This window comes from Manacus candei, unplaced genomic scaffold (genome assembly GCF_025592945.1).
Source record: "Manacus candei isolate 608988 ecotype Guabito, Panama unplaced genomic scaffold, ASM2559294v1 h1tg000018l, whole genome shotgun sequence".
Lineage (NCBI taxonomy): Eukaryota > Metazoa > Chordata > Aves > Passeriformes > Pipridae > Manacus > Manacus candei.
In genome coordinates, this window is record NW_026138066.1 from 12292199 (window position 1) to 12312735 (window position 20537).

At 39.8% G+C, this 20537-nt stretch overlaps 1 protein-coding gene across 11 annotated transcripts in view; it reads right to left on the reverse strand.

Annotated features, from left to right (window-relative positions):
• TBXAS1 (thromboxane A synthase 1) overlaps positions 1–20537 on the reverse strand; it is a 264346-nt gene that overhangs the window by 139420 nt on the left and 104389 nt on the right. For 7 of the 11 annotated variants that reach the window (XM_051784696.1, XM_051784695.1, XM_051784698.1 and 4 more), the window contains one exon: positions 11308–11360. In XM_051784696.1, coding sequence (XP_051640656.1) covers positions 11308–11360 — 53 coding nt within the window. Of the gene's footprint in view, positions 1–4550; positions 4567–4771; positions 5045–8436; positions 8456–11307; positions 11361–18051; positions 18129–20537 lie in introns of those variants that run through there. The other 4 variants (XM_051784702.1, XM_051784701.1, XM_051784704.1 and 1 more) reach the window with 4 other exon arrangements.

The window sequence follows — 20537 nt, forward strand, 5'->3', positions numbered from 1 at the left end:
GTCTGCTGGAGCAGTTTCCTAGAGCCCTTTCCTCCAAACAGTTGAGCATGCATGAAACAGCAGTTGTACTTGAGATTTCTGAGTAGAACAATTCTGAAACAAAAATGGCATTTTTAACTGCTCTGTCTACCTAGAAAAAAGGAAAAACTAGTAGATTTGAACACAGACCAATGTAAACAATATTCCCTCTGAATATAAGGTACTGGGGCAAGTTCAAGCAACTTGATCCTCACACAACTACAGAGGTATAGAGGAGATACAACCCACTGAATCTATTCATAACCACTATAAACAAAGCAAAAAAAGTAATACAAGCACAACTGTAGGATGAACCATCACTGAAGTAAATATATTGATCTATCAAAAATGATTGAAGACTGACAATAAAAGGGTTATAAATTCTTAGAAGAAAGAGAAAGTAAAAAAATCACACTACCAACCCACTGAAAAACTCCCACCTACTTTCACAGGGAAAAATGGACTGGAACAATAAAACACAATGGCAGTGCCTGTACATCTTTGATAGCTGCCCCTCCCAAAAGCTGGAACAATCCTGCTGTAAACCAAGCAAGTGAAAATGTAAATGCATGAGCAATTGTCTGGGGGATTCAGATGCTTCGTGTCCTGTAGGCAAAGAAGGAAGGGAAAAAAAAAGGTGGGAAAGCAAGAGAAGACACCACTTTTAATATTTGTAATTATTGATCATGCTCTTCTCACCTGGAGCATTTTAAATCCAGCAGAGACCTTCCAGTTAAACACGCAACACTGCCTGCACAGCACGTTTAGCACTGACAGCAACACCTGCTTGTCCTCTGACCTCGGTGCAATCCACTGCTTCCCCTCCTCCAGCAGCAGGGTCAGCCTGCAGATTTTGGGGGTGCCAGCCAGTGCCAACAGAGCTGCCTGCAGAAATCCAGTGTTCAAAATGGCAAGCTCAGAAGAGGCATAGGATTGGGAAATACACTGAACGCAATGCCCAGAGCAATCCTGTGGGTATGTATAAACACAGGGGTGTATCAAAGGGGCTTTAGGGTCTACTTGAAGGCTTACAGGTATTTGTTTGCATATTTTGGTAGTTTCACAAACTTGATTCTGTTCTTCACTACTGACAAAAATCCAATTGCACCAATTATTGGGCAAAAGCAAATAAAATGCCACTGACGCAGAAGAAAAGATGGGTCTGTGGTAAAAATAACTTTAGGTATTTCAAATACTAATCATCCCATTTTACAATATACTTCTCTGCTTCAAAAATAAAAATTTAAATTATTTTAATAGAATTTAATATTTAAGAGCTAATGCCTTTCCAGTTGATGTTACATTACCATCTGACCTACTTTAATATTTGTCTCTGCAGTGAACTTGCAGATGTACTTTCTCTTTCTCCTGCCCCATACGTAGCTTATTTCCTACTGGTCCAAATGGACAGCCAGCGGACATATAAAATTGTTAGGTAATTGCTTTGGTAACATTTTGCTTTGGTCCTTCAAACAGAGTATTTCATAAGATGTTCCATGCAATAAAAGGTCCCAAAGAACCAAGATCCTCTCATAATGTCACTCTGAAAGACTCTGCAGCAATTCCCAGTGTCCTTGCCAAAATCCTTTTTCAATGAAATAGATTCCAACATTGACAGAAAAGCTTAGATTATTGCTGAGTGATAAAATGTCTGCTGCTAGCCCTTACAAAGACAGAACATTGCTCCCAACTCACTCCTTTTTCTGTAAACTACTTTAAGAGGGCTGGGTATATCTTAAAATTTGCTGTGCAAAACCTAATTTTATTCAATAGGTACCATCATCCAAAAAATGAAGTTATATAACATAAGAGAGACCTAAAAACATTGGGTCAAGATCCTCAAATAGCCATGACTCTATGCCTTTAATGGAGCTACACTGAAGTAAACAATAGCTTGAAGGTCCAGACCACTTTTTTTAGGCATGTTTATATGGGGGAGAGAGGAGATTCTGGGACAAGACATGATTTGAATCTTAATAAACTTAAACTAGAAAAAACTCCTATGGGAGCACACCCCTATAAGGGCTAGGGGAGATGGTCAGTCTTTTCCCTGATGTAGTTTGTGTCATTCCAGAACTGCTGTGTCTGCACAGGAGAGGTTTTTTGACGTTAGCATAGATGTTTAATTATACCAGTACAATTTTATCAGTATGACTAAAATAAATCCTCCTTCAAGACAAGCCTTCAGGTTTAGTCACGAAATTTACTGGAGGGAAAGAAATATTCACCATCCCCAGGGGTAATGGTGGCTCAGTTTATTCCATGCTTCCCAAACTAGGAAAAAAAATAAACAGAGTAACAGCTGAAAACAACTTCTTCTGCAGTGGGGTATACTTTTACCTACTGCCTGATGAAATCATACCCAGTTCACTACAGCAGAAGGTCTGACATAAAGCAGACTCTCTAGGGAAAGAAGAGAGGAAGTTGAACAGAGAAAAAGGGTAATTTGAAGTTGGTGCCAAACCAACAAAGAAAAAGGAGATTTTTGTTTCCCTTACTACTAATAAAACATAGTAGACTAAAATTGATCCCCAGACTAATAAGGTAGAGGAAAAACAAAAACCTATATATGACAAAACAATAAAAAAGTAATGAAGAGATTTATGGAATTACATAAAAACCTTGGAATGATGTTAAAATTGTCAGGTCACGTTACTGTTTTCAACTCAAAATGGTTAAAAAAAACAGGGAGCAATAAAAATTAGAGCATGGAGGAAAGATAGCATAGGGCTAAAGAGGATGGAGAGAAGTGAGAGGAAGAAAACAAAGCCAGAGTGAATATTTAGGGGGGAAAAGAGAACAAAAAAGCCTGAACACAGAGCCCACAAGTCAAGGTTGTCAATGTAAAAAAGAAAAAACAGAACAAACCCCAACAAAGTGGTGGTACCATCAAACATAACAGGCAGTACTTGATAAGAAATGCCTCTGTAGACACCTAGCAAAGTGTAGTCATCCTCAAAGAAGAAAATATGACTATTCCTAAGAAACTAAATAAGAGACATCCCCAATCCCTTCCTGTGCAATGTTTTGGTGTCCTAAGGGGCTTGTCTAAGGGTTTCCCAGCATGGGGAGAGAGGGTTTAACCAGCATCTGCATCCAGAAGCTCCTAGCAGATGGACATGAGAAGGGGACAGAGCCATGGATGCTTCAGCCTGTGCTTGGCTTGCAGACAACAGGCACACACAACAGGCAGTTTCTTCTCTGCATCCCTCTCCACACGCCAGTGTGGGATATGTGGGAAAGGGAAATCCCTATTGCTTGATACTTCTCATGGCACGTGACAAATAATCACAAGCTGGTTTGGGATTTCTTTGGGCTGCCAGAAAGAAGAGTAAACTGGCAGGAGGGAGCCACCTGGAGAGGTAGGAACTTGACTCCCTTGTGAAGTGCTGGACGACCAAAGAGGGCAGGAGGAGCTCCTGAGTTGAACATTAAAGCTGATCTGATTCAAAGTCTGCCAAGAAAGGGAAGGACACACGTACACATTGGGAGTAATGATGCATTTTCCTCCTTCTATGTAGAGTGAGGGGGAACAACTCAGGAAATTCATTGAAAAATTACCATGTGTGGCACGGGGAACACCAGTTCATAATCAGATACATAGTGAGTGAAGTCAGAGACCATTAATAGCTACTGAACATTACATATTGCATGTATCCACTTCAGGTTTGCATCAATACTTCTGGGTTCTGTAGGAAATTCTAATGAAAGCATTTGATATGCACAGCAAAATCTACAATGCTGCTGTTTTCCCATACTTTCTAGTAGGATTGGCATACTGAAAAAATGCCTAGGATTTTTCAATTTTTTAAAAGGCTTCCTCCTACTTCTTTCCAAATGGTGGAAAGGGGGGTGAAATTACAAGGTGGACTTTACAGCCTGTTAAGAAGTTTAACAAATACAGGCTCCAGTAGATAGTTAAGATGGTAGAGCAAGGTGAAATTAAGTCTAAGAAACTAGTTTTTGTAAATCAGAATATCTCCTCCCCCTTCCTTGAATGAAGATGATGCAGTCTGGTATGCAGGTGCTCATCACAAAGGTATAACATGATAAGAAGAGGCAATCTGTTTAACAGTCTCATTCCAAGTCCTTTAAAATGATAATTTTAAGCATTAATTAGCTAAGAAGCAGGCAGTAGAGATCAAAGATCACCTGTGCTGTATATTAGCTGTAAAACACTCCTTGGACAGCATGTTTTCAAAAGAAATTTCATTTTTCAAATAATCCTAACCTGGAGCTCACAAGGACTGTGCTTTAAGACTAAATGATGCATTACCAGTGTGCAAGGAAACAAAGGAAAGAAGAAACACTTCCACAGGAGCAAATGAAGGTGAAACCTTCTCCCAGCCAAGGCTGCTACCTGAACACGCAGAAGCATACCAAGATTTCATCAGGTTCGTCAAAGGCTAAGATATGGTACAAGCGCCTGCTCTCTGCTTCCACTGTCAATCCTAGGAACTGACACAGCTCTGGCCACTCTCACAGACCCTTCCTGTGCCCAGCCAATGCTGTCTCAGTGGAGTCATACCAACCAGGAGATTTTCCTCTGCACAAACAGCAATTCGCAGAAGCTACAATCACAGCGGTTTCCACGCACCGTAAATACAGAAACAAGCATCAGGAACACAGTGCAGGTGACAGGCAATGTCCTTTGCTGCCCTGCCAACGGCACATAAAATCTTGTCTGTCTCATAGGGTTGGATTTCACACTCTTTCCAGAGGTGTAAAAGATTACATCAGGTCTTTGACTTACATCGGCTTAAACAGCTGCAGTAGAGTCATGGAGCAGTCTTCGATGGAGGAAACAAATGGGAAAAAGCCCAGCAGTGAGCACATGCCTGCAGCTCAGCCACTCCAGGGCAACATCCGGAGCCTCAGGGTGCGAGAGCTTGGCAGGCAGAAGAAGTTACCACTTGCACCAAACGTTTTCATCCAAATGGTTTTGCCTGCACTGAGGGCTGGGACTGCGACATTTTCATGGGGCTTTGAGTTTCTGTCTGTGAATACACAGACCACAACTGTCCCTGGACCTTTCTGGGACAGCAAGAGGTTATAGTAACAGATCAAGAGCCATCACAGATGACGCAAGCTCAAGTTGCACAGTTCTCATGGGAGGTCACAGTCCACACATTAGATTTGTCTATGGCTAAGAGCTGCTCATTAAAGAATACCTTCAACATTACTATTAACTAAGCATCAATTTGCAATGTTCCAGAGACCTAAGTACATTTGAAACATGCCAGAATTAAACTAGCCAAATAATTTACCATAAATTTTGCCAATAAACTGCAGCCCACAGGTCTGCATATGCAGAATGTAAAATACTCCATAATGACCAGGCAGCCCACAAAAATTATCACAACTGTAACAGTAACACTAAACTCCATTTCTCAAAACAGTGTGGTATGCCACCTTTTGGGTAAATCTTTAGGCATCAGTCCCATAGAAGGCTATCTTTTTAAGACAATTAGCTCTAGAGACAAGAGGAGAAACTGATGATGATATACCCATAAGTAACTCACAGGACTGGTTCCAGCAGCTTGATTTAACCATTGGAGCTAACTATAACCAATACATAATTATGGTTAAATGTAGGGATTCAGATGGAGATATAGGATTGCACTGTGACTTCTGCCCTGGAACTTCTGCCAGGACTATTGTTGGGATTCAGTTCTTTTTTAAAAGACAACTTGAAAAAAAATAGAGTACTATTAACAAATTTTAAAAGTCATAATTAAAAAAAAAAAAAAAAGCAAGGAGGGGTCTGAAAGTTTAATTTAAGAACACTAAGATTCTCCTGTTGTTCAGTCCGTTTTTGAGGTAGTATTTTCCATTTCAGAGAGAATGGCTAACACATTTCACAGAGGAGCAACAAAACTGTCTACATGCACAGAGAGAGTGGGGAAGGGAAAGAAAATATTTTCCTCCCCATTAAATTCTTCCAGATACAATAGAACCAGGTGTTTATGTGTACCAACAGTAGTAAAAATATTTTTAAGGCACAAATGCAATTGATTCCTTTATGTCCCTGATTCAGCAAGGTAGACAGACTTTTGCCTAACTTGAAGCATGTTGACTAATACCATTGACTTCAATGGAATTACTCATGTGCTGGAAGTTTGGCACATGTTTAACAATTCTGCAGTACTGTATCTACAGTTTGCAGGTATTTAAAGGAAGAAAGAGATAACTAACTCACAACAGCAATTCTGGGGCTGATGAACAATCTTGTAGAGTCAAAGGACCTTATCACAACAGATAAAGGAAAAAACAGTGAGAAGAAAATGAATCTTGATAAAACAAATTTTGATGGAATATGAAAGACTTGACACTGGTAAAAAAAATCTATCACTCTTTAAGGAAACAAAAATCCAGGCAAGCGAGACTACCAAAATTCCCTATCAGGTTACACATGAAACAGATATTATTAAGACCTATAGACCAGCAACAGGAAGTTTGTTTTTCCCTATCCTTGCCCAGTTATGATTTTCTCTAGCTGAAATATGAAAAATAAATTCTTTAAAATATCAAACTAAAGGAAAGACCACGAGAGAAGTAATAAGTCCATTAGACCTCCCAATAATAAAGAGAGAATAAAACAGGATAAGATTGTTTCATAAAAATAAGTTATTTTTTTACATGACCCTTGAGAAACAAAGATGAGAATACTTGTCCTGGGATTACTTTTTCCACAGAAAGAAGAATAAGGCTAGAAATAGAGAGGTTAAAAAAACCTTTGTGAAATTAAAATAGCAATTAAATTAGACACATGATGAAGATATGGGCCGCTCCCTGCAGGAGGAGATCCTGCTTTATTCACCTTAGGTTTGTGCAAAGGTGTTTGATGAGGGCAGAAGGAAAGAAAAGGCTTTGAAAAAAGTTCCATAAGCCTAAATCCCAGAAGCACATCTCTCTTCCATCCCCAAAAGGGGAAAGCTCCAAACCCTCAAAGTGACTAACCAGTGTGCCTCAGCTCTGATGCAGAGGTCAGAAGCAGCAGCAAGAAAAGACTGTTTCTTGTTCACAACTGTTTGGTTATGGACCCATCTGCAGAAATGATAACTAGTACCGTTTGTGGCGGCACTTTTTAGGGAGAGGAGAAGTTAAGCCAGAACAAAGTCTGACTGCATAGACTTCTGAAAAGCTGTCAGCTGCCTGTATACTTTACAATCACAACTCACCCCAGACACATTTCAAGTTAGTGACTGGCTCCATGATCTATCCTAATCCTTTAAACCACCCAATCATTTAAGTAACCAGGCTTCATCTTGGTTTCAATAATAACTTATTAGGAAATCATTTAAGGAATATTAGGAAGTCTTTAAGGAAAATGAAAAAAAAAAAACAAACAAACAAAAAAAAAATATCAAAAACCAACAAACCGTCGCCCACAGATCAGACATTGAGTAATCCTACAGACACCTTAAGAAAAATTGCCTATCCTATTTTAAGCTGCTTTCTGTGTAATACATAAAAATGTGCTGAAGTAACTCATTGCAAAAGAAGATAAGTCTTTATACAGAAATGGAGTTCCATTCACATCCATGTTTTCACAACATGCTTGAGGAATGCATGCACCTTGACCTGCGTCCTGTGGTGCTGTGCTGACTCTGGTATGCTTATGCTGGAGCCCAGCAGAGACTCAGCATGGGTAGATGCAGTTTGCTGATGGTGGTTTTATTGGGATTGAGAATGGTTTACAACTGAATCTTGTCAGAAATGTTCTCATTAATTCCTCCCCACATTAAGAAAATGCAGATTTTGATCTTGTTGCCTCCCTTTCCCAGTTCACAGCCTGACAACCCTGAACTCCAACCTCCCAATTGTCTTCTGCATTCTAGAGGTGGTTTAATCCAAACTCCATTCTCTTGCTACTTCTAGACCCATCTCTTCATCTCTGCCTTACTTGTTTTTGCCTGTTTTAGAGCTTCTACTGTATACATCTTCAGACTTCTCACAGCAGGTTGAAGTTGAGTGTTAAAGTGAAGGAAGAGTAAGAATAGGGTTTGACCTGCTGCAAGCTGTTTCCGATGCAATACAACATGAAGAAAGAGTATCACCCCACAAATTACACTGAATTTTAATCTGTTCTCACTCTGATTATACACAGTGAGGTCTGTGTTATGAACTCTTACATTCTTCCCCACATCCAAATGCATTGCTATAATTGAAGGCAGAATAAGTTCATTCATCCCAAAGCAATACCCTGCCCACTTGGTGCTGTATCGTATTTTCTGCCTTCACTGGTAGTATGTTGTTGGGCCAAGAATATATTACTTATTTTGGCAGATCTCTTTAACTCCAAATCAACCATACATGCTTACAGTGCTGCACAGTCACCATGATGCAATTGCAGTAGAGTGGCCAAACACATATGAAATGTCCATATAAAGTAAAATTAACTCACTGTCTCTATACCTCTGCTAACATTGTAGCAGTTGCTTTTCTGATTCCATAAAATAACCTCTTTATTTCTCCTCTTCAACTCAGAAGCTTTGTTTCTCTGTCTGCTCTTACCACTTTTTTTCTATCAGTAGCCATAACCTACAATTGAAATGGAACAACTGGATATGATGCAGGTGAAAATAAAGTATCAAAACATCAATATTTATCTAGAAGTAAGTGATGTAAGTCACTAATTTCCACAGAAAACAGGACTACTCTCCTGTAAAACTCTTACATGAAAAGGAGAATATTCAAGGTGAATCTTAATAGGTATCAGTACATTGTTTTCCAAATAGGATATTTTTCAATTTTACTTTGTTATGGAGAAATAGCACATATATTTGAGAGGAAGCGTTTTTATAGAAGGTACTCTGAACTATAGCTAAACCAAAGACTACAACTCTGTTGAAGGATCTCTTCAAAAGTCATATCAGTGGTTGAATTCCCTGTTGAATAGAAATGCTCCATCTCCGAGCTGTTTGTTTCTGCCTTGGCCTCCATCTTGGGCCACCTCTGTATGAAAACAGACAGTTTTCACAGCACACACTCACAACTGATGACTATTTGCATTGTCTCTTTCTATAAAATACCAACACCATCACCTCTCCTTTGGATTCACACACGGGAGAGAAGGGAATAAAAAGCTTTTGTGACCTACAAAAGCCTTACTTGAAATAATTCTCTACGACTTCGGGCCTTTTGGAATGGAAGGGATATATTGTTTTGACTTGATTAAAGCTGAAAAGTTGATTTGACATCCTGTTGTCAAGGAAACCAATTCACACACAAAAGAAAACAGTTGTGATGGTATCATTCAGACTATTCAAGTGACCTTAGAAAGAAAAAAAAGGCTTCAGTTCCAAAGATTTGTATTCAACTCACTTCACCACTGTAGAAATAAAGATCATTGCTCTTTATGCTTATTGGAAAGCAGTTTTCAATCTGGGAAAAGAAAAATGCCACATCTTCTTCCATCTGCCAGATCCAATACTTTGCTGGGACTATAAAACATAAACACACCTACCATTTATTTGCCTATTTTAAAGGACCACAGAAAGAATCATACAGAAGACTTATAGGGAAAGAGAAGGAATTTTTTTAGTTGACAGGACTATGATAAATATCCCCTGACACACACCACACCTATTGAACAGCAGCTCACGAGCCAGGTTTTAAAACATCCTCCTTCAACTACACACAGACATTACCTCAAACACAGCATTGTTTGCATCCAGCTTTGTTTTCCTGGGAGATATCAAGCAGCAGCATTTTTTTTCTCTGCCAGCTTCCTAGGTCCCTCACAAATTGAGTTTTCCATGCATGCAATAAATGAAGTATACCTGTGCTCAATCTGCTCACGCTTCCTGCCTACAGAATCCAAAGAGGCAGAGCTGTCCTGGCTGACCACTACCACCATCATCCAGCTTTGCAGTCCATGCAAGTCTCACAGAGGTTTCATTCACTAACATCTGTGAGTAGATTGGAGAAATGAAACTTTCTATCTGCTCACACACTGTAATTATACATCTCTTTCTCCAATGACACAGCCTCTGCCTGGCTGAGTGAGCAGACAGATGACTAAATAGCAACTTGTCTCAAATTCGGCTTAGGAAAAAAACAGGCATGATATTAATAAGGAGGGAAATATACTGAAGAATGAATGCCAGTGTTCTTACATTATTGTCATTTAAGGGCATCACACCAAAGGTCACGGAGATAATATGCCTCAGTCATTTTCCATTTGTTACACAACATACAAATTGCCGCAGCATTAATGAATATTTTTCCCTTTCCTGGCCAGCCAAGACACTTTATTATTTCCTCTTAGACAAGCACCTAACCCTTGCAATTCATTATTTCCATCACTTCTTGCAGCACTTTGTCCTTAGGGCTGAGCATAAATGCCACAAGGCGACTGTGACTGGAGCATCAAATGCCTGAGTCTGACTTCCTTCTGCTAGAGCTTTTTTGCTGGAAGAGCATACAAAGCGTATTGGTATCTTTTACAATCAAATATGTATACACACAAACATTCATACATGCTCTCTTACAAGTGTCTTAAAGCCCTTGCAGACCACAGGGGGGAAAAAAAAATTACATTTTCTGCACTTTGTGGATATTGCTTGATAGCTATATATTGAAATAATAGTTATGCTACAAATACCAAATAACCACAGTAATAGAAGCTACCACGAAATAACTGCATTTCCACTTAAAACGATGACAACTGGAAAGTAGTTCTTGGAACAGAAATGACATTCACAGAAACGTGGAAGGGCTTCTATGAAGGGATATACTGCTTAAACCCTCTTTACTCCTAATAAACTGCTAAGATAGCAGAGCTGAGCTATATAGAGCTATACAGAGAGGAATGCCTCATTTCTAATCTATGCTTCATTGTATTTTAAGTTGAGGAATTTTGCATAAATATAGATAGGAACAGCTGAACCAAATTCCTACAATTTCATAAACTAAATGAGGGTTTTTTTAAGATGACAAATTATTATTTCCACTGTTCACTGTAAGTATAAAGAATATGCAGATGAAAAGAGAATATTGAAGGCTGGTAGCTTTGTACAGTTCTGAAAAGGACTAAACTTTATGTGCATAATTAAAATAAGAAAGAGAAGAATGAAGTCCAACACCAAATGATGAACTAAAATAAGGCAAGAGTACTTGCTGCATGTAATCAAACCACCTCCACCTCTGTCCCCCAGGCTGAAACAGTGCACACGGAATTTTAATGAACATCTTATCTTGGTATTTTCTCCTCTCCCACCCAACAAACTCAAACAGCAAGAGCCAGCCAGGAAAGAAGAAAGCTGATGGCACTGCTAAGCTTACCCACAAACAGGTCCATATTCCATAATGAGTTTTGTGTGGTTTTCCCAAAAACCCTGGAGAAAAATAAAAATAACAAAGCAGTTTAGAGCAGTACTTAACAGAAACTATTACTCAGTGTTGCTAACACTCACAAAGAGCTCTGAACCTCATCCAGAGGAACCATGGCATTAACTCATAGCCTCACCTTTCTCTCATTGCCCATATGTGCCATGCATAGAGTCCAGAAATTATGACCGAAAACGAAAAAAAATCCCAACCCAAAAAAATACCTGGAAAGTCATGAAACATGTTTTCATCAAGGTTTTACACTCCAAAATCTGTTAGTGTTTCATGATGTATTCTTTTTTAAACTAGTTTTTTTCATTGGGGTCCTGACTCAATTTTTTTCAGATACCTGAATGGATGGGAAAACTGACAGAGAAATTAACAGAGAAATTAATATGTGACTTAATGCACAAAAGAGAAACACAGGGAATGTGGTGAGGCCATCTTGATTTGGTTTTAGTCACATTACTTAAAAAAAACCACGCAAACCTGCAAAGTTGGAGTTTAGTACAAGGCAGTCACCTGAGACACTCTGCAGAACAGTAAGCAGATAAGTTTTAAAACATTTTTTGAATATTTACTGCATTTCATTGTCATAATTGATGCAAATTGGTAGACATTTATCTAAATAAACCTGCCACTATACTAAATTGTTAGTGTCCTAAATGGATTCAAATTGATTAATCTAAAGATGTGCAAAATACATCCCCAAAAGTGAACATAAAAAAAATCTGTTTTAATGAAACTACAGTATTTGAGAATCATGCTCCATTGTGTTTGAAACCCATCTATGGAAAAGACAACACATTTAACTGCATTAATCTGCATTTCTTTCAATTCAAGGAAGTCTATCATGATCTATCTTCATTTCTAAGAGAAAATTTACTAATAAAGTAGAATACTTATGCCTCATATTGAATCTTTCTTATTTTTTACGACATACGGCAGGTATTAGCTCACACAATATGAAGTGCTGTAAGTACATCTACTGCTGACATAAATAAACAAGACCATGAAACGTGTGTACACTTCGAGAGCATTTTACCACACTAAGCACAAGAAAATCTGGTAATCAGAAGTAGTTATCTGACCTTGGGTGCTAACTTATTGCTCAAATCAGTAAAGCACTTGCCATCACCTACAGTCCTCCTCTCGCAGAGCCCCTCAATTCTGTTTCATTCTTATAGTATGGTTGTGCTTTTTATTTTTTTTTAACCCTGGACTTGCAATACTTTTATTCTGCAGGACAATACGTCTCCGGTTTAGAGGCAAGAACTTTAGGTTTTTCTTTAGCTACAAAAAGCACTGGATGATGTGTAAGAAAACACACTAAAGATAAAATTATGAAAGAGGTGAATTAGATGACTGCCTGAAGAGAATATGCATTGCCTGAAAAGAAAACATATTCTCACATGAAAAATTCTTTACTACTAAGCTAAGCAGAAAAGCCTCATCCATTAGCACACAGAAATGAAGGTGGACAAAGCCTTTGTAATACCACAAATACATACAGCTAACTCAAAAAGGCTTTTATCTGCAGACACCATGGGAGGGGAAAAGCTACATACACATTCACACCGCCCTGCATTTTGCTATAGCGATACTTCAGCCGTTGCAGGACTTCAGCCTGCATTTGCCATGATTTCAGCATTACAAAGGTTGTCTACTGCCTTCCCCTGCTGATGCAACGGGAAATTCTGGGGCCAGATTCCCCCCAGCGCTATTCTCCAGGCGATTGTTTAAGGCTGAGAACAGCAGGTCCAGCTCATGGGCGCACTCTGACCACTCTGCCTGGGAGAGCAGCTCCGACCTGCACAAACACAGCTGACACTTGCAGCCACGCTGAGGCACCAGTGTGACACAGGGCACCGCTCGAGGTCACCGGGCACAGTCAAACAAGGGGTGCAAAGCACCGTTGTATCACAACTGTATTGGTTGCTCAGGGCAGAGGGACTTCCAGGCCTGTGAGACGATGCCAAATCAGGTCTGTTCTCCAGCCCACTTTCCTCCCAGCCTGAGCCTTCAGTGAGGACACCCCACACCACAGCCTGAACCTTGCCTGCCAAACTGTGCTTTGGATTGCAAGCACGCACATAGGTATTGCACTTGCTGTACCCACCAGCTGCATTCCAGTGAGCCAGCAGGATATTAACATTTTCAAAAAGCCTAGGCTTTAAATGATTCAGTGAAAAAGCCTTCCAGAAAGTCAGCTTCTTGGAATAACTGCTCCTGGCTCACTACAGTAGAGGGGTCAGGCAGAACACATTTCAAATCAGGTCTGTTAACCAGTAACTGGTTTTTCACCTCCAGGACTCCTAAATGATTGCACTGGCTTAAAATTAACCACACTTAATTTTTCTTCCTTAAAGTGAGAAGTACAAGCCTGCAGGGTGGGGGGAGAGAAGAAGTTGAAAAGTACCTAGGTAGAGACTGTGAGAAAGCATCCTCAGGAATAAGAAACGCCCTCATTCTCTATACTTCAGGACACTTTCTTATGTCCTGCACCACTGCACACACATACTCACCACTACCTGTCTCCACTGTTCACCCCCAGGGACCCCCTGCTATCCTAGCCCTCTTCACAGGCCTGGTAAGCCTTGGGTTGCCTGGGAAAGACAAGCACACGCAGAGCCCTGCGAGGCTGCAGTACCCAGAGCATGGGAGAGGCAGAGAGTACATGAACACGCATCCCTTACAAGGCAAGGCACACATTTCAGCTGGAGGAAGCTGGAGTCATACGAAGGTTCCTGTGTTTGCTTTTGATAGCCACGAGGAAGGCCAATGAACCTGCAATGGACTCAGAACACAGTGAGGGGATCTACCACATCCACACTGTTCTGCCAGTTTTGCAGCATCATCCCTGAACACGGCTTCCAGCAGACAGGTACCCTGAAAACATCCTCCTCCTCCTCCTATGAGTCATGTTTGAAGTACAGCAAGCCTTGTAAGTGCTTTTGGTAACTCATATACACTGTTTGAGGTTGGTCTGCTTCAAGGCTCATTATTGCAAGCTTGTGCAGGTCTATAATTGCAATTGCACTTGGTATATATTATACAACTAAGCACCTGCCCATCACCAGCAGCTGTTTTACAAGAAAATGGAGGTAGAGATCACTTCTCTTTGGCTGAAGATCAACCAGTGGATAAATATGAGAGGAAGCAAACTCAGAAATGGTACCTTCTAACTTGTACCCAGTGGCTTTAACAGTCCTAAGACAGGAGTTATAACAAAGCAATATGGTTTTTAGGCAGGCAAAAATCAAGGAAAAATGGAAACACGTATTCTGATTTTTTAAGAAAACAGAAGGAAACTGAAAAGCAAAACAACACACAGTGTCATGAGATGATATCATGTGCATCAGGAGGAACTGTAGCGCATTACACAGTCACTCATAACAATTAAAAGCATAGTCGCTAATGCGCTCCAAGTCCAAAAAGTCACTTAGCTTTTTCTTTGTTTGGAAGCTGCAGAATATGAATTGTTATCAACAACAATTCAGAAAAGGGGCAGGCCAGGGGGGACGTGTTGCAGGTGGCCCATACAGTGAGGTACCAGCCTGATGACAGTTCATTATCAAACGAAATAATGCAGGAGTATGAAAAGCTTCTTTCCCTCCAGAAAGCATATTTTACAGCATCTGGTATACCATGGAAACAGCAGCTCAAGTGGGGGGACTGCTGCACACCCAGAAGGCTTCTTTGTTTACATGGCTGGCAGTTGCCTCCCTGCAGGGAATTTGCATTCTTCCCTTCCTCTGAGCATGTATCATCAGCTGCATCTGTGGGTAGAACCACTCACAAGGCCAAGTCCTGCCCTCAGACACAGGTATAATCCCTATGGAAGACAACGAGATTTGGGTCTGCATCAGCCAGAGCAAAGTCTGGGCATTGCCAACCATCTGTCTTGAGATATCATATGCTGAAGCTTCAGCTTGAGCAGCGTACATGAAAGGGCTTCAATTGCTCAAGTATCCCCTTTCCTTTTCTTAAATAGACTCTGCCACTCCAAGACAGATACTTCAGCAAATTCCTCCTCATTGCATATTCACCTTGCTAGTTCCTCACAGCAAGGAAAAAATCTGCAGCAATGTCATCTTCTCTCCTTGCTGAAAATGGGTTTAGGCACTAAGCCAAAGTTTTCAGAAAGAGGCAGTATTTCAGAGTAGCAATGTGTTTTGATTTTTGGGGTGTTTAACATGAGGCATGGCCAAACTATTCCTATTAGTTGCTCAATACCTGCAGATCTCCTGGCTGCAACTGGGAATTGATTCAGATTGAGTGGAGGATACTTTGAACATTTCAGCGTGTTGCAGTTGGAAAACAAATCATGTGGTTTATGAATTTAGCTATAGTCCTTAAGGGTCACTAGACAAAATGGTTTGAAGAGGGCCACAAAGCTGGGATCCAGCAGATGCAGGTTCCTGACAGTAACTCAAAATTTGGACTCCAAAAAAGGGTCCTGGAGAATGCAATGATGGTAGCCCTTGAATTTTGTAGCATACTGAATGCCACAATAGCTACTGAGCTCTGTGGAGGTGGATGTGATGAGCCCATCAAAATTCACTGCAAGTGGGAAACATTACCCATGCAAGAACAGCTAAGGGAAAAGGCTTCTTTTGTTGCCCCTTTCTGAAAAGTATCACATATTACCTGATGTCAGTCACTTATCAGGGCACCTGGGATTCAAACTTGTGGCTCAGAAGCCAAAGATGCCACATCCCACAACTAGTCCTATATATGCTCCACCCTCACCACCCTATAGTCAGATGTGATATTCTGTTTCATCGTGATATTAATAACCACAGTAGCATTGTTTGATTGCATATCAAAAGATTTAAAAATCTATACAAGTATTTATGGTATAAAACGGCAATGAATGACATTTATGGATCAGCTTTTTAGTATTCAATGGGCTTTACATGTCTTTTTTCTTTAGACCACCTGAAAAAAACCCAATTGCTAATAACCTAGTACCCAAAGGGATTTTTTTTAACACAAGCTAACATTTAATTAAAGCAACTTTGTATCAGTCTGCAGCTCACTCTGAAGGAATGACCCCAGACTGTACATCATCTCCAGTAATAATCCTACTGAAAACACTAGGATGCCAGCAGACAAGAGGAAGAAAACAGCATGAACTTCTAACCAGCCTGATTCTGAGCTATGTACATAGTTTGTTTCCTTTGATCATTACCATTAATGGTTGCCCTCTGTGTGTAATTTGGTTTAATTTATGTGTATGTCATTTCAGATTTTAAAAAACACATATAGCCCTTCTAAATTTATTAAAAGCAGCCTTCGTACCCTTAATAGTTATTAAGAGAGGTTAGTGTTATGTAATTAAGTTAATCCTCATCTGTAAAGGCTAATTAACTAAACACTAATTGAATCTGCATATGAAAATGTGGACAATGTGTTCTCATTACACAATTAAAAAAAATTACCTGAACTAAATACCAAACAAATTGTAAATTTCTTTCCTTCTACCTTTTCAGGTCTTTAATAGAAACTAAGTGGGCAGGTTTATTTCTGTGTGCTGTATCAGTTCCTGCTGCCCGTAACAAAGAGATGTTGTCTCACTGTTCAGAGAAACGGCTCGAGTCCTTCCCTGGAAGATGGTTATTTCCCTTTTTGCACAAGCTCTTCCTTTCTCTCTGCCCTGACCCGACGCTTTTCATTGCTCTCTTCTCCTTCTGCCATCTGTCACCTGCCCCAGTCAGAGAGGCCAAAGGCTCTTGGGTTCAAGTCATATCACACAAAGGATAAGAAAGCATCCAGATATCACCTCAATCAATAGTATCACCCAAAAGGATCAGATGGCACAATACAACTCAGTCATGCTGATTCAGCACCCCAAAGCCTGCATGCAGCCAGCTTAAAGCCACCTTGGCAGCTCTGGCCCCCAAAGACCACTCACCAGTGAAGTCCTCATCTCAATCTCCTCTGCCTGAGTGTGACTGCATTACAAAAGTTAAGACATATTTTGGACCCTTTGCAGCCTTTTCTTGATACATTTACATTTTATAACAGTCAGATTTCCAAGAGGGAATTAAGTAAAGCACAGCATCCTTTCTGGTATTTGCTGTTTCTCCCCATTAACCAGGTTAATGGCTGATTCTAATAGGCTGGTAACTGAAGAGTTGGAGGGAGGGGAAGCCAAGCAAGTAAATGCACAATTGCAAGCCTGACCTCAATAGCGTGCAAGATTTCTCAGTGCGTGGAACACACACAGTCCTCAAATTTTCCTCACAAACTCCCCCATATGTTTTTAACATCCAAGTCATAAGCACCTGCACTGCCTAAGTGGCATTGCTGGATGGAACAGCTCCAGTCAGTCAACAGTCCCTCAGGCACCACACCTGGCTCACTGGTACCAACATGGCACCCTGCTTCGCAGCAGATAACTTAAAGAGGATCACAGGAATGGGAAATGGGATACACTGCTTGCTATCTCTCCTTGGTAAGATAATATATTTTCTAGGTGAGGGAACAACAGAAGATGTACATAGATTTCAGTAATGCATTTGGTCTGGTGGCTGGCAAACAATCATACCCGAAAGGATGAAAATCAGAATTAAAAATGAAAGGCAGTAAACATTGAAGTTGTAGGGAAATGAGTATGGACTGAGTAGAAAGAAAAGGTACAGGCAGGAAAGGAGGAAAACCATAGTTTTCTCAAGGGTCAGTCCTGGGACAAACCTTGTTCAATTTTTGGAGAACTGAGTTTGGCACGAAAGGTAGTCAGGCTTCAGTGAAGTACACGGTTCTGGGTTGTAAAGACAGATCCTCTCCTCAGCAGGCAGAGAGACTGAGATTGTCAAATCAGAAGAATTGGACAACATAAAGAACCTGAACAACTGCAATAGAGGAGAGTTTTTAGCTGAAAGCAAAGCTTCATGCCCGTAGAGAGACTATGTTAACACCAAGAATTTCTGCAGTAGTAGATGATTGTTTGAAAATAACAGAGAAGGGAAAAACTTGGATGGACACTAACCACAGGATAAAGATGAACAAGTATGATGGAAACCAAGATGCAGAATATCTGGGATACACTTTCTCTGGAATGCTGCATGTAAATCTGATGAGCCACGTTCAAAAGGAATGAATTAAAAATGGAACAAGTGGAGAAAAGGGTTACAAGGATCCTTAGGGAACAGAAGGCCTGTCTTACAAGTCATAATTAGGAGAGTTCATTTTAGCTAACCAAAGGTTCATTTTAGCAGACCAAAGGGAGGAGACATGCTTGCTGTCTATAACTGTACCGGGAGTAATCACCAGGGAGAGAAAAATATCTATTTAATATAAAGGCCTACATTACTAAAAGATCAAAGTAGTATAAACTGGCTGTGGATAAATGTTGCTAGAAATTAGATGGACATTATTGATTATCACAGTAGTAAGATTTTAGAACACCCTTCTAGTCAGAATACTGGGGACAAGATCCTCAAGAAGGGTTTTGTGGCACAGAAGACAAGATGTGGATACTTAGAAAAAATGAACTATAGTATGAATAACCCACAGCCCATCTCCACGAGCCCCGCAAGGTGATATGCAGTCACTGCTGGAATAAGAGGGACTCTTCTTGTGGAAATTATTTACTGCACTTTCCTATGTGCATGCTGCATTCACACTTCTAATTGATTCAACTTAATTTTACAACTCATTCTTATATAAATATGGTCTCATACATTAATTTGGCACAATGAGATTCTCACTTTCTTTTGGTCTTTCTCCTTTTTTCAATCTTATTTCACTTCTCAAACTTCATTTCCACAACATCTCTGAGATGGTAAACGCCCACCTGTCACAGGTGGGGAGTTGGAAGCACACAAGATTCAGCAATTTGCCAAATGCCAACAAGAAGTCAATGGTAGAGCCAGAAACAAGCTGAAGTTTCACAGCCCTCCTCCTTGGTAGCTTACAAAACTGTTCTTTCTCTGCCATGGAAACACAAGACAATATATGAGAAAGGAAAGGAATATCAACAAAGTTGATCTATTTCTGAGCTTTTGGACATATCACATGCCTGAGGCTTTGAAGGAAGGCAAGAGTAAAAGAACCCTACATACATGGTTGACTCTAAAATGCTTTAAATAGAGGGAGGTTTCTTCCTCACCCAGCTATTAGCTTGAGATTCAATTACTCTTATCATAGTATGCATAGCTACAAATGTAATTAGTCATAAAATTATCCAGACCCTCAAATTATTCCAGCTGCTGTATTCGACTCCCTGATTCTTGCAATGATGAATTCTTCAGTCTGATTACACTGGCTAGAATAATATTTCTTTTTATCTATTTGAAAGTTACCTGCTGTTAGCTTAGACCTTGTTTATATCTGCTACAGAGATATAATTGCAAACTTACTATTTTTATTAGAACTATTGTCTAGATAACACTCCTGCTAGGCCTTTATTTTACTTCATAGTAAATGTCACAGAGACATCTATTCAGGCTTCTAGGAACCTTTATCAAAAACAGAAAACATGTCATTATGAAGATGTACAAATAGAAATACAATTTGTTCAATGCGTGTTCATGAAAGGCTCCATATGAGGTCTTACAGACTCACTGCAGTTTCTGATCCTGCTATAAACATATATTTAAAATAAGAAACTAGAAAAAAAATATAAAGGAATGATGGATTTATTTTTTCACTAGAGTATGTAATTTCCACTAAATATCTTCTGAATTGTCTTCTTTCCAAACTGAGTGTAATTCTCTCCTACACAATCTCTACTTATATGTAATTCTGCTAGATCCTAACCACCTTTGCTGCCTTTCTTAATATTTCTACATCGTCAATTACAACAACAAAGCAGAGGATCACAGCACTTTCTATAGGAGGAAATTCACTGTGCAATAGAAGACCTTTGCAATGTGGATTTTCACTGTGAGCCCAGTGTCTCTCAGATGGATTAGCATAAGCATTCAGCACATTTTACTAATGGTGAATGAATTTATGAGTTTTCTCTGCTGGCCTCCCTTAAGAGAAACAAAACAGTAATTGCATAATTTAAAGAAATGGAAACAACTTCTTGTAGGACAGAGAGACATGCTAGATGAAGCAAAGGAAAACAAATATTTGGGGAACACTGTTTTAGGGGGCAACAAATTGGTATTTGGAGAAATGAAAGTTGATTTCTTTCCCAAGAAAAGAAGACAGGGACTCTTTCCTTAGAAGAA